Genomic DNA, 14,670 nt, shown 5'->3' with positions numbered 1-14,670 from the left:
GTGTTAAGTTGCAGGTTCGTTGCTTTCAGTTGATTTTAGACCACGATGCTGCGAAGAAGGTCCCCGGCGTCACTCTGCGCCCTCACTTTGGCCGCCATGTGTATTTCGCCCGTTCGTTCTTGGATCAACACCTACAAATCCGACATACACCCTGGTAGGTATTGTAGCGATAAGCATTTCAAGATAAAAAAAATTCATACCCGATCAATTCGCGGATTAAATATCCTGCAAGTTGAGCTTACAAAATCTCGTCTGTAATCATCTTCACAACTGTATAATCCGTGTGCGGTACAAATTGAGAGGAAGCACTGTTTTATTGCCAACTTGTTTCATGGTACTCACAAGTCCTATATTTGGAATTTTCTGAGTAAAAGTTTCACTGTACGATATTGAAATTTGTTTGCGTGGAAGAAATTATTGGGCCAAACGGCTTGATCAGTTTATCGCAAATAACTAATTATCTGGTAGCTGTGTTGTTGTCGAATCTCTCATTCGCATCATCTAATTGTGTTAACGCAGCGAAAAATTATTTGAAATTGATTGAAATATCACAGTAAGTGGCAACCTTTTCATCCTCACCGATTGTACATTTATGTGTATAATTATATATATATATAATATATATATCGGCACATGTTTACAATTTGAATTGCGCCAATGAATGCGTCATGTGCATAACTCACCGTAAATTTTAATGCACTTTATTTCTTATTGTAACATGCACTCGCCGGGTTATATGTATACTCGTAGTAAGTCGCATGGCTTTCTGCCAATAACCGGATGAAATCGGCCTTCAAGTACTTGCACAGGTACGGTAGAAACAACGACTATAAACGTAGGTACTCAAAGAGCGTGAGATTTCCATTTTTGTTATTCCTCCTTTGTTTTTCATTTATTCACCGAAAAACCGAAAACTGGTTCGACGATATAAAGGCCCATAATTTGTACAAAACGATTTCATCAGACCGTTGATAGACAGTCGTGAAATCGCCAATCGCTTCTACACAACATATAACACCAGGTTCATGAAAGGATTGAACAGAGTGAATGAAAGGCGCGCGCGTTGTTCGTAAAAGTCGCGTATACGTGTAGCAAAGTGTAGTACGTTGGTATGGTGTCCGATCATAATTGGCGGTTTGTAAAAAGACTAAGGTACCTGTGTACACACGAGTTCCCGGATTGTAGAGTGAAAAAAACGACAAAAAGAAAACAGTAAAAATAAAAAAAAAAACTAAAATAAAATAGAGAAAAAACAACAAACACCTTTCTAGTGATACGCGATACTCCGCGTCGAGACTTGAGCTTGGCATTCACACTGAACAAGCATCTTGAATGGTGCAGATGCGGCAAGCCCCCCAATCCGTCACGGGTACAGCACCACGCGATATCTGGATCGGTATATTGAATATCCAAGCTGCGACTATGACCTCGTAGATAAGTCGGATATCACCGTGTACAATCTCGCTGAACGGACGCAATAACCGGTCGTAACCCAATAAGACATCCCATATTTGATATTCAATAATACCCAGAGACACTTGCATCCTTAGCCGCTGAAACCAGAGGATAATTTTCAGGCGTAGTGACGTCACTCAGAAAGCATTAGCTTAACGCGGCTTGGTTTCGGAGCAACGTAAGTTAGTCACTTTTTTCATATCGTGTTGGGAATTTTTTTACCTTACCGATGTTCGTGGGGTTAACTAATCGAACTTGATCTCGTTCGTGGGATAATAATGATAAAACAGCCGTCCATTATTAATTGCCTTGAACCATGCATATGCAGAGGGCGGATAATTCTTTGAGTACCTGTTATATGTATAGGTATGTATATTTCACTTCCTCTACACGCTGTGAATTAGCAATTATACGGATTGTTACGCATGAAAGGAGCCAGTAGCTAATCTAATCCTGTTCAGCTCCAGTTTGAAAAAATGGAAAGTACATTTATTTGTATGCAGATGTAGAGTATCGAAAGTGTGAATTGAAATACAGTTACTCCAAGCTCGAATTAATTTCGGATCGTGTTTTGCTCAGGAATTTCATTTCGCAATCGAGTTTATAAGATTATGTGTACTGTAACGGATACTATATTAGATATTAAACGTTAGTGGCGTATACTTATATACTAAAGAAGCTATCGTGCATCTGCAAGATAAATGTATTCAGGGCCGCTCGAGTTTTCGGCTTTAATGTTGACGAGGAAAACTTTTTGCCGCGTTTTAACTGATGAAAATAACGATAACTCTTCTGGGAGAAAGTAAAAGTACCGAAGGCGATAAGTAATTTTACTGGCTCGTGAAATAATGAAACGATTAATTATACGTTTTCATTGATATTCCTACAGCTGACTTAAGAGCAGTTTGAAGGATACTTTTAAGGACATATAAAATCAGCAGATTGTATATACATACCGTGATTCAAGAATTTATGTATGCAGAGAAATAAAGGAGATCGGGCATTTTAAAGATAGACGTAAAACATAAATTATTCGCGAGTCGTTTAAATCTCACGAGTCGTTAAGAGCCATGAAAGCAAGGAAATCTAACGTCTATTCACCTCGCAATGGTTAGTATTCACAGCATTCGTACAGAATGAAAGATAGGGATTTACCAAACTCATGGTCAACGTTATATTTTTGTTGATCGCAAGTGTAGCTGAAGCACATGTATAAATGCATGTATACGTGCGAATGCCTAAGGATTAATATTTATTGGCGAGGTGAATGTTATTCAACTTTGACGTAGACGCTGTTTTGTGAAAATGTTAAAACTGAGAACATAATTTATTCAAATGACTCGTTGTTTTTGGAAGGGTATATTATATTTTCTCAGTTCAAGTAAACCTGTTTCAATAGAATGTGCGTAACTGGGAGCAGAAAGAAGCATCGGCGCCGTATTCTTTCGATACAAAAGTCATCCTCTTTTGCAAAATGCGTAATGAATTACGTGATTTCTCACGTCGTCGATACTCCGACACCATGGTAAGAGGTTTTGCCTTCGGGATTAACAGACTGAGCAATTGCCACACACCGTGCCGTGTTTTTCGTTACACAAACAATTCGGTCCACTCGTGTAGTTTTCTATGCCTCAAGCACGGTGAATTATGAAAAATATAATATTTATAATGGCTGGTCCGAAACTTGAGCTCCTTATGCTTGTGTAAACTACACCGAGTATAAGGTACTTTCTCTATAACATTATGAAAATGATTACCAATGATTTTAAAAGCTCGTTTATCGATGTTCGAAGGTATCGGACAACCGTTAGACAGGTTTTTTAAAACGGTGTTCTACGATTTGTTCGCAAAGGTAGGTGATAGAAATTCTAAATTCGCGTTTGACCTGTCGTAACTGTGATATTTGATTAACAACGAACACGGCACACTCTGGGAAAAGCTTTTCAATCGTCCTTGATTCATGCATTTGAATTGAGATGTAATTGCGAATAATCGAGACTCAATGCGCGGAATGACTAAAAAGCACGTTGCGATCGGTGCAAAGTACGTGTCTCAAGAATAGTGAAAACTTTATATCATCACCTACTGTAATAGTAGCACGTCCCTACTTATGCGGAATGCAAAGTACGGACTTGTTATGGTTCGCAGTGTAATTATACTTTATGCGAAATCGTTAGCCACCTTGATTTTCTTTCTTTTTCTATTTTTTTTTACTATTAGTTTTTTCTTCTCTTCGTTTTCTTCGACGTATTACACAATCCATAAACGTAAGACGCAACACCTTTATGCATAATAAGTCGCTTCATACAAGCCTTCGTGAAATATGTATATATTTGCAATTCTATGGCTAGGCCAGCTGTGGTTCGATGGCCGAAAAGATCGTGAAGAAATTCCAATGCCTTTTTACAGCTCCCGCAGAATACGTTCCTCTCTTGCATAACAGTTCAAATCAGGAATGTTCCATGGGGCCTTCTGTCTCTATAGCAAACCGAGTCGCGTCGACGCGACGCATACCTTTCCCACATTGCCTTTACCAGCCATGGCAATCCAGTCTTTGTGGCACACTTAACTTCACTTTTATCTGCAGAGATTTATAGGATCCCATCAGTTACACCGATGCAGGACCTTGCCGCAACGATTGCAGTCACTTATCCACATTAGTGTATATACGTGTCGCACATACGGACATATGTAAATACCTACATACATACGTAGATACGTATCATTATGCGAAATACGGTGATTTCTTTCTTATCTCGATATTTTATTGCCAATTATTCACCCGTTGCCCACACTAATCGCGTAAATGATTACGATTAGCGATCTGTGACGTTTTAAGGTTGCCTTAGCTTATTTTCGCGATCAGGCATTGTCATTTGATTATGTAATTCGAAAATGTGTAGAATTTTCAACTGTCAATCATAAACCAAGAACAATTACAATCCAGCCGATAATTACCCGCTTCATAAAATACGTCAACGCCAAGCAGTATGTGACAAGACGATTAGACAAAAGATCCATGCGACGGAAATCCTTGAAGCAATACGACGCTCGCCTTCTTGGCATTGTAATACGTATATACTTACACACGTCTCTGAAGAGGGATGAGCCTCTGAAATACAAAATAGAGAGACGATATTACAGACATAAACATGATCATCGAGCAAATCATTTCGATTTTTGATTTGAAATTCAGCCTTCGTATCATTTCACGTGTTGAGCAGTCGTTTCTTTTGATGTATGTATATTCATTACTCCGCATTGCCTGTTGTACAATACCTGAACGCCTGGGCATCGTTTCGCATGCGTTTACAGCCGATTATGTCAATTTATCATACGGACGATATGATTATACGCTCGTCACGATGTCAGCAGCATTAAAATCATAGAATTAAACAACGCTCTGCATCTCTATTAGCAATCGCACCCAACCGCATCGTACAACCACCTCTTCATCATCCATAGGTGTACAGTGATCACCTCCCTCCCCCAAGACTGAAGCATCATTGACTGCTCGCAGAGTATCCAGGGAGCTGTTATGACGCCGATTCTGGAGCCGTGCTGACGCCGGGCGTCACTATGACGTTGGCTGGAGGTGCCGGACGCACACCCGGAGAACACTGTGTCAGTAAAACCTGCATCAGGGCGTCCGGACACTCGACCGGGAACGACGCAAGGTCCGAACTTTTCGTCAAGGTTGAAAGGTGAGCGATATGATTTTCATGCTATTTTTTCTTTCCGTTTATCATACGCTGATATTTGACTTAAAAATTGACTTTCGCCCAAATTATAAAACACTAAAATGGTCTTGGAGCATTTCTCTCGCATGTATACTTAATAGTATCGAACTCATATGTGAATCGTACGATTGGTGGCGTTTGTATACGGGTATAGTGAAATGCGATTGGAGTAGTACGATCGGACATTAAACCGGATAGTCTTACCGTCCATCGAGAGCTGACAAAACAGATTATTGAGGGTTGTCATGTCTGGTTGATAATAATTACTTTTCCGGTTCTATTATAGGTGCAGAACGTGTATAGCAATTTGCTTTTTTCTTACCAATATTCTAGTTCCTTCTAGACCTTGCGTCGAATTCAGCACAATCGTTATACATGTTATATAGGGCTCAAGGTCCGTCACGCTTCTACGCAATTTCTTTGATCACTCAATGTGTTTGTAAATATGTTGAGAAAAAAATGTCTCTGATATAAATGTCAGACTATCATTATTGTACATACGGATAGCGGATCCATGAATTGTTATCGCACTGTATGGTAAATACAAGACACACTCGTCCATTAATTCCGCTTGATTTCGAGATGTTCCGTAGGCAATTTAACATATAACGGTAAATTAGCCTGCATTTATGCAATTCAGGGTACATTTCACCGATTGACATTTGTTTCGTGGTAAATGATTGGAGAGAGTTGGGGAAAGAGTGAGAAATTAATTAAGCCAATCGTGAGAGATGAACAAATGACGATTGGTAAAATGTATCCTGAATTGGATAAATGCAGGCGGATTTACCCTACGTTAAATTTAGGGCAAGGTGGACGAGATCCAGGATCGTGCAAATCGAGTACAAGCTGCGAACGCAAAATCACGGTTTCACTTCAATGATGAAACATCAGATCACGCAGGGGAAAAAAGCCGTCTACCTTATCTGCATGCCGCACCGTTGCATCGAAATTTGAAAATGTCAATTAATGAAAGGAATCAATCTCGAAAGTCGATCCAGATACTAGAAAGTCATACCCTTAGAGTATATACAGTAAGATGCTCTAAGGTCATACCTGACGAGTGTACATACCTTGCATGAGTAATAGCTCAACTTTGTTTGAAGCTAGAAAAGGATCAAGTGTTGGATTTCGCGAGACGAATGCGTGAATGCGATCATCGCATCAGGATCACCTTGAGACCTTCTGGATCCCCGCATCCTCTGCGTCTTCGTACGATACGTTTTGTCTGTGTACAGACCAGTACCATAACACGAAGCGTGGTTAAATGGAGTGCGGTATAATACAGATAAAGTATACCTATAAGCTGGAGTGCAGCATATGAGATGTGTGATAAATGATCAGCAACAGCGCTGCAGCTATTCATTACATGATCGGTGCGGGTCGTCTGTTATTATAATATTCATTGGGATGAGTATGGCGGAGGCGTGATGATCTTCGCAGGTATAATAGTATAAAGTAATTATGCGTGCGCAGTGTTTTGAAGCTGCATATAGGAAACAATACATCACCTTAATAATATTTATGAGTTGAACCTGGCATCGATTCGTCGTCGCCGCGGGGTATCTGAAAGTCTCGTAACTAGCAATACAGCTCGACTGTCTTATACCTTTAGTCTGTCTGTGCCCACTCGCTCAAGCACTTTGACTTCGGTTCCACGCGCATTTGTATTACTGTTGTGGGTACACCTGACAGCCTACAAGCTGTTTGCATGATTTTCCATGAGTGGGGCAGTCCAGCCTCGGGCCATTTCTCAAGACTTCGTAACTTGTTTTTCCTGCATAAACAAAATCACGATCATCGTAGCATATGAACTGATATCGCGGCCTGCAGGTTGACCGTAAACGAAAACGACTCGCGTCTTTGCTGATGATCAGGCCTAGGTATAGGGAATATATATGTACATTTCAAATAACTTCAGGTTTCCACCTTGCGTGCGTAACTTTCGAAACTCGTGTTAAACGATAAAGCTGTTTATTATATTTCAAATTAGCAGCTACCTAAAAAAAAACAATAGTAATTCTTCCTTTTCAGACCATTATCAGTAGATTTGAATAATCGCGGGCTTGAATTCAAACCGTAGGGATATGTAGTAACCATAATGAAATTTGCATATATCGTATAATATTTTCAGTGGTGCATGTCGTCGTAGAATTAATTTTAAAACTAGCGGCTTAATAGAGCGTAAAGCTAATTCTTGGTGGCCTTTCAAAAATTAATAGCGAACAGAAAAGTAGGCTGCTAATTTCTCGACGGATATTATTATGTCGACTGCATGTTATATTATTTTTGATGGAGTAAAATTATGCCAAACGAAAGCCACGCTCGCCAGAATCATACGACTCGATCCGAATGTAAAAGTTATATTAAATATAGGTTGATCTGCGAACGACCGACTGCAAGTGAATGTTGTCTGTGAGTACCTACGTTGTGCGTACTTTGTATACCTATGGGCAGGTTTGAAAAGTGGCATACATAATTGCACCTTATTCGTAGTATTTCTTGGGACGTAAGTGGCACTTGGGGAAATCTTGACCCTCAGGAACGTCGGTTTGAGAACTTGCAAGTCATAATATCTTGTATTGAACACTGTTCAATATTGTATACTGAGCCTAAATGTGGAAACGAGCCACCTCGGCGCCTACAGATAGGCAACCCGAGTTACAATTTGCCATCTCAAAAAACTAATTGTAACGCTTGGTTGCCTATCTTTAGGCGCTCAAGTGGCCTGTTTCCACGTTGAGGCCCGGTATACATATAACAAGCGGGGAGATACGGTTTATTTACTTATTGTTCAACAATATAATTAAGTAGCATCGCGCATCGTAGTCGTGTTTTCTTTTTGGTCATTTGATCCCGCAACCACCTCGAGTGCGAATAATACTATTGATTACGTAAATGACGATCGATCAGTGGGTATATGTATTTACTTCAATCCACGATCTAAAATCGAAATTTGGAAATATCGAAACCAATTGTTTAGAACTCGTTCTGTGCGTGCGCCGTTTTGCATAAAATAAAAAGATCTGAAAAAAAACAATATGTCCCTGTCGATAAACTTCTAGAAAGTTTACAATTGAATCGTAAACATATGTAGGTGTGATAAAATTTCGGAATGAAATTTCATCAAGACATTATACTAGATCAGTAGAAAAATGTGTCCCTTATCAGTACTTTACGGCGAAACTTACCACACATACTGCGGTATAAGCAGTGAAACGGTTGAAGTTTAAAATCTATCACACACTTTTTTTTCATCACTTTTATCGCGTAAAAGCGCATTGCACTATCCCACATACCTATATAATGTAACTAAAGCGAATCGTTCAAGGATGAATTAGCACCATCGGTTTACTATTTAAAAAAATCTCCAACAATTTTATATTATATTTTGGCCAACGATATAGTCAATGCGAATGAAACACAATACCTACTGTGTGATTTGAATCTGGTAAAATTCGAAGAACGTCAATCTCAGGTGTCAACAATTCGAGAGAATGTGTTATAATTCGAATATTCAAAATGCTTAATTGATGAAATTTTTTTAACCGTTTTTGATATTTTTGGACTTACCTTGCTCGCCGAATAAGGGCTAAAAAAATTTCCTTCAATGAAAATACGCCTGCAGGAAATAAGGAATCAATCGACAATTCGCAGGCCATGTTATACCCACATTATAAAGTATTCATGCCCGTTTGTGCACTATGTAAACTCATCCTGATTTCCTCTTTGTTGCATGTACAAGGTGTACGCCGCTCAAGGAGATTGATGGATGCGAGATAATTCCTGGGCACGAGGATCTGGTTTACCCAAGCTGTTGTCCGAGATTACGATGCATCCAACCAGCTCCGGAAGCGCAATTAAAATCAGCAAAGTTATCGTCGATTGTTGTCGTCTAGCAGACTATATAAAGTGGACTTACAATTCGTCCTCTTTTGTACATATTGTATTTATAATAAACTATATTACTATATTATACCGTAAATTGGACTTCTTACTTTTGTTACGCATGCGGTGATTTTTTGCACGTCGCGTCGTGCAGTATAACCGTTAGCTCATGATCATTAATTTAGTTATTGTTATGTGATCGTTAAAATCTCCTAAACTATAGAGGTACATTTTTTCTACATTTTTGCCGTCTTGTCGAGAGTTTTATGTTTCATTCTATTCTGTAAATTTCATGCGGACGATTAAAGTAAAGTAGGAAGCGATGCCACAGTTATTGGAAAAATCTTATAATTTTGCGAATACGAATATAAAAATACAAGCTCATTGGTGAATACACTTTGCACTTGGGGATTATTCACTTTTTTACGTAACTTCGATTGCAGTATTGATATTTGTCTGCTGCCATAATTGGATAAAAAACGAAAATCATAATTACAGATCGGTGTATATTTGCACGCAACGGAAATACACGAAATGTGGAATCTTTCTCTACTTTACTCTACACTGTCGAAAAGTATTTTCAATTTTCTTGGTTGATCAAGCTTTCTCGAGATTGTCTCTCGTTTTTATATTTTACTGCATACTTTTAACTCTATTTATATGTTCCTATACTTATTTGTAACTTGGATTCGTACGCATTCGTGTAAATATGTTCTCATTTTTCCAGCAACTATTTGAATAACTGTCGCAGTATTCAAATAATAGTCCCAGCACTTTCATTAACATAATCTTTGAGCCTTGACTTGAGGTACAGTGAGTTATCGACTTAACTGCTTTTTCAGTTTTCATTGTTTTATTATAAGAGCATTACTGGGCATGAAACTATTATGACAAATCGTGTTATCAATATTATATCAAGTGGCCCCACGTAAATTTATACACCAGAAACCTTAGTGGATCATAAAATTATGAAAGTCATATTTTGCGACTATGAAACCCATCACATAGATATAATACGCGATATAATGTACCGTGCTTGAACGTGGAAATGGACAAGCGCGACGCCTAGTGTAGGCAACCGGAGTTACAATTCCCATCTCAGGCACGAAAGTGTAACTCCGGTTGTCTATCTACTTGGCGCCGAGCTGATCCAGTCTCGCATTTGACAATATTCGCTGTTGTCGAGAAAACAGCGAGGAAAGCAATGCGATCAAGAAGATGACCCTGTCGTTATTTCGGTTAGTCCATTATTGGTAAAAACATAGAATAAAAGTTTGTTAAATCGCAAATATAGTTTATTCACAAATCACATGATAACGTTTCATTAAATAATAACACAAAACAACAGGTGTACGCACATAACTTTAGGGTTCAACGACATGTAGCTCTCACTTAGTACAAATTATAAATAGATAAATGACAACTTTTTGAATAATAATAATCAAATGTGAGAACAACGTTTTGGAGAAAAATAATTTTTCTCATAAATACTTATTCGTATTGTAAACTCACGCATATATATTTTTTGGTATTGTTTAAACAGTTTTCGTCGATCGTTCAATCACTTCAGCCAATCAAATATCACTTTTTGAAACGTATGATTTAATTCAATCCGAAGTACCGAATTATTTCAAATCCGTTCGCTCAGTGAGTTCGAAATTGTAATCCCGTTACAATTTATTTGTATAATATTTTCATATGACTTATATGCGAAATGAGTCACATAAAAGGAAGAGGGTAACGACGTCTCAGATTGGCCTTGAATATACGTCGTTGATAAAGTAGGTAAATAATTCGTGGCTTAACTCGATCCGCCACACATCTGGAGTGTTTGATTTCTTGAATAACGTCGGCGCCTAAGAACTTGGAGGAATAAGACTGTCGTATGGCACCTGAGCGAAGAAACGATGTGTCAGATCAGCTATAGTGAGTGCAAAAGCATTTTGGAACGAATGCCTGAGCTCATCGTACACCTGCGACCAATTTTCGTTCAGGAACTTATTCATATTGTCACCTAAAATTTGATTAATTCCATACATGTGTTGTAATAATTATTAATTTTTAATCAGAGGATTGGTTTTTGACGTCCTCGTAATATGCTTACCTAGCTCTTTGTTCCCGTTGAAGAGATTACTGAAATTGAGCTTCATTGACTGGGGATTCAAAACGAAATCGACTTTTTTGAAAATAAGGTAGTCCACGCCTTGCCTTTGCACTACGCTGCCAATAAGTTTAATCGTCGCGGTGACGCTAACTACATGGGAGGAAATGTTTATAATTATCGGCAATAACGATTGACATTTTCATATATAGTTATACCATGTTGCGTAGAAATTAAAATTATAAAGGATCAAACTTACGGAGATCAAGCTTCGCATTTCCGGATCCCTGGATAGGAAGAACGAGTACTTTACCGTCGACGGTATACTGGCCCAGCATAACCAGAGGCTTTGATCCGACCAAATTCAACGTCAGTGTTTTTTCATCTCCATCTAATTTAGCACTGAAATTTAAGAAGATATCAATGCAGACATGAATTCCATATCACCTTACACTGAATTTGGTGTTTTTGCCTTAATCTTATAAGAGGTTGAACACGTGCAGGTGGTTGAATTTTCGAAATTCACATCTCAACTGCCCGTTATGTATTCAATTCGTATGTGGCATGGTGGTTTATACCTAGATTCGCAAAACGGAGCTTGTATGAATTTTGCGAGGCGATGGCGAATTTCGTATTCAGCCCGACAGTGGTACCAACTTAATTTGCGGCCAAAAAATTTCAAACGCGAAATAGCCGGTTTTTGAACTGTACTCGAAATAACCGGTTATTCAAGCGTAACTCGAGATGGCCGGTTATTCTACGCAACCGTCGATCTATACTCGATAATACCCTCTGAATCATTATGGCCATTATTCAATATCAAATTGTACAAAAATTCACTTAATCGTTAGCGAAGTGCTCCTTGCAGATCGAGATGAATGGCTTTTTAAATTATGAAGCCCGTAATACGTAACCGTACCTTACCTGACAGAGTCGACTAGGATGGAACTCATGCCATGGATGTCAACATCCGTGAAGTTGAGCTCAACGGTGACTGGGCCGGTGCCTTGGATGATGTCAAGCTCTTTTATGTGCAAAGGATCTATCGGTGGGATCTTCAGCTCTTTCGTTCCTGGATTATGACAAATCTTCGTTAACGATCATTATTTATACTTCTTTGTATTATTGCATTAAGATCTACTCCGTCGAAGTATAGAAGTAAAGCAATAAACTGAACAATTGTTTACAGTACCTGCAACCATATCTTTGATAGCTGCTTTTACGGCTGACTTCAAACACTCATCTAAATTCGGGTCATCTCTGTAGCATTTCTTGAAATTTTTTGCTGAAACGAAAATATCCACACGCTTTAATAAACCATATCAGATAACAGATGTGCGTGCGAATATCGCAGTGAAAAGAAAGCTTAATGCTTGCAAAGTGTTGCTGTGGATATATCATGTATTAGAACAAGGTGTCTCCTTTATTGCTATGAAAATCAGAGTAAACTTTTCCGAACAAAAGTTGTCAACAAAACATCTGCGAGATTCAAGCAAGCTCCTTGCTATTACGGCAATGAAACAATACAACAATTATTGTTGTATATTTGCTGTATAAAAAATATTCTCATAAAAAATTTGGTGAAAAGGTAAGGAGAATTGCAGCAAGTGGAATATAAGTGGGTATAATATAATTTAATTATTACCGAAAAAATAAAAATTGAAGTGCATTTGAACATTTCTATTATGTGGATAATATTTCTTCCAGAACTTTAATAATGATAATGACGAATAGAGTGTAGAGCAAATTCAAGTGGAAACCACGAGTTCCCGCAGCTGCGACTTAGATTTTATGTCCACTTAAGGCCAAATCTACTTTTGCCATTTCGAGAGAAAAATTAAAGAAGTATACCCTGTTGAAAATAATTTCTACGATTTTATACGAATTTTCAGGAAAATTATTATTTTTTCAGTAAAAAATCTGGGAATCACCGCAATTTTTAACAAAAATTAATAATTCTTTATAAAAAGCTATGCATATTTACAATTTTGTACAAAATAATACGAAATGGCCCAATTTCTGTAAAAATTTGTACTAATAAAAATTGTCACTAGGGTATTTAAAGGAATCCATAGAGAGGACGATAAACTAAATCACTGTGCGACAATTGTGTAGTAAAGGGTGGTATACTTACGAAGTTCGACGGCTAATGCACATGCGAAGAAGAAGATGACTGGAAATGCTAACCGAAACATGGCTGGGGTGTGTAGTAGATAAAATATCTTTGTAGTCACTGATTGTGAGTGGATTGTCGGGTTCCTCGCTAAGTTCTGGTAAATAAATGGACACCTACCAAGCTTATATAGCTCGGTCACCACCGTTGAAACGCCGGGTGAGTTGAATGTATGTAAGCATTCTCGTAGCCGTACATAAATGTGTGTGAGGCATAAGATCATCACATAAAAAAGTGAAGAACTCGTTAACCGGTAAACACTAAGGTATAAGAAGTGGGAGTGGAGGTGATCGGGTCGCCAGGACGTCGAATGGATCCGAAAATGATGCAGGGCAGACACGTGAAGGACATTCATATCAATTTATCAAATATAAACGTTCGGACCAGTTTTTTTTTTCACAAGAATTTGAACGCATACGAGCCACTAATTTCGAACAAGTTTCATTTTCGTACATACTGTAGTCGTTATATAACAGTTCAATATACAATTGCCAATTTCTTCTGGATCAAAAGAATGTATTATTCATCGAATCTTATATTACGAAAGAAGGGGAAAAAAAAACCGCGAAAGTTTTGGATTCTATCGGAGTCATCGTTTAAATTGAAATTTTAAATTGTATGTCAGTTGTTCTGGTGGATCAACTTTTCGACTTTTTTTTACTTCCTTCATGTAACCAATTTGCAGTTCTAACCAAGTACCAGTGGACCTTGTAGCTTCATATGCCTGAAAAAGGGAGATACTTATACTGTATAATTCTTTATGACCGTGATATATTTGTTGATTCGTTATTATACGTACAGAACAGAGATTTCGGAAACTGTAACATAAATGATATTAGCTATAAGTTTTAATTTCTCGATACAAAATCTTCATTCAGCGTAAATTTCGCGAGTGATCTTTACCACTTTTTCATAATGGATGATAAAAGTTATTTTGTATCATCTGACAAGACCCATGATTGGTTCGCGTGTCTTGCATCATTCGCCTGTATAATCCGCTTATTCGCATAATTAGCTTTTATATTATACCTGTTCACATTGTACGATCTATAAAATTTGATATATGTGTCTTGATTACACGATCGTGAATGTTTTGCTCGACTTGATTATTAGCATACATGTTCCGTACGTCGATCATCTGAAGTTTTTCAAACTAAATATCGGTTCAATTCAATCGGCTGTTCGTTGGTTATACCAATCAATATCCACATGGATCAATTATGTATCACCTCTGGACTACGGCGAAGCTGCATGGTTGAGTAATGCAGTAAAATTGTTTGCTCAGAGTAAAAAAATACGCATATCAAAGTCTG

At 38.1% G+C, this 14,670-nt stretch overlaps 2 protein-coding genes across 2 annotated transcripts; one reads left to right on the top strand and one right to left on the bottom strand.

The window, feature by feature from the left end:
* Position 1: 1 nt before the first annotated feature.
* On the top strand, positions 2–9,180 carry LOC124181186. The gene is made up of 3 exons (XM_046567503.1): positions 2–154; positions 4,976–5,159; positions 8,941–9,180. The coding sequence occupies exons 1-3, from the start codon at positions 46–48 to the stop codon at positions 9,092–9,094; spliced, it is 447 nt and encodes a 148-aa protein (XP_046423459.1). The 5' UTR covers positions 2–45; the 3' UTR covers positions 9,095–9,180.
* Positions 9,181–10,356: 1,176 nt separating this feature from the next.
* LOC124181180 (protein takeout-like) lies at positions 10,357–13,475 on the bottom strand. The gene is made up of 6 exons (XM_046567495.1): positions 13,319–13,475; positions 12,377–12,469; positions 12,109–12,256; positions 11,444–11,586; positions 11,188–11,337; positions 10,357–11,097 (listed from the first exon to the last, which is right to left on the bottom strand). The coding sequence occupies exons 1-6, from the start codon at positions 13,377–13,379 to the stop codon at positions 10,940–10,942; spliced, it is 753 nt and encodes a 250-aa protein (XP_046423451.1). The 5' UTR covers positions 13,380–13,475; the 3' UTR covers positions 10,357–10,939.
* Between the last annotated feature and the right edge of the window lie 1,195 nt (positions 13,476–14,670).

Source organism: Neodiprion fabricii, chromosome 4, assembly GCF_021155785.1.
Source record: "Neodiprion fabricii isolate iyNeoFabr1 chromosome 4, iyNeoFabr1.1, whole genome shotgun sequence".
Taxonomy (NCBI): Eukaryota; Metazoa; Arthropoda; class Insecta; order Hymenoptera; family Diprionidae; genus Neodiprion; species Neodiprion fabricii.
This window is presented reverse-complemented; position numbering and strand designations above follow the sequence as displayed.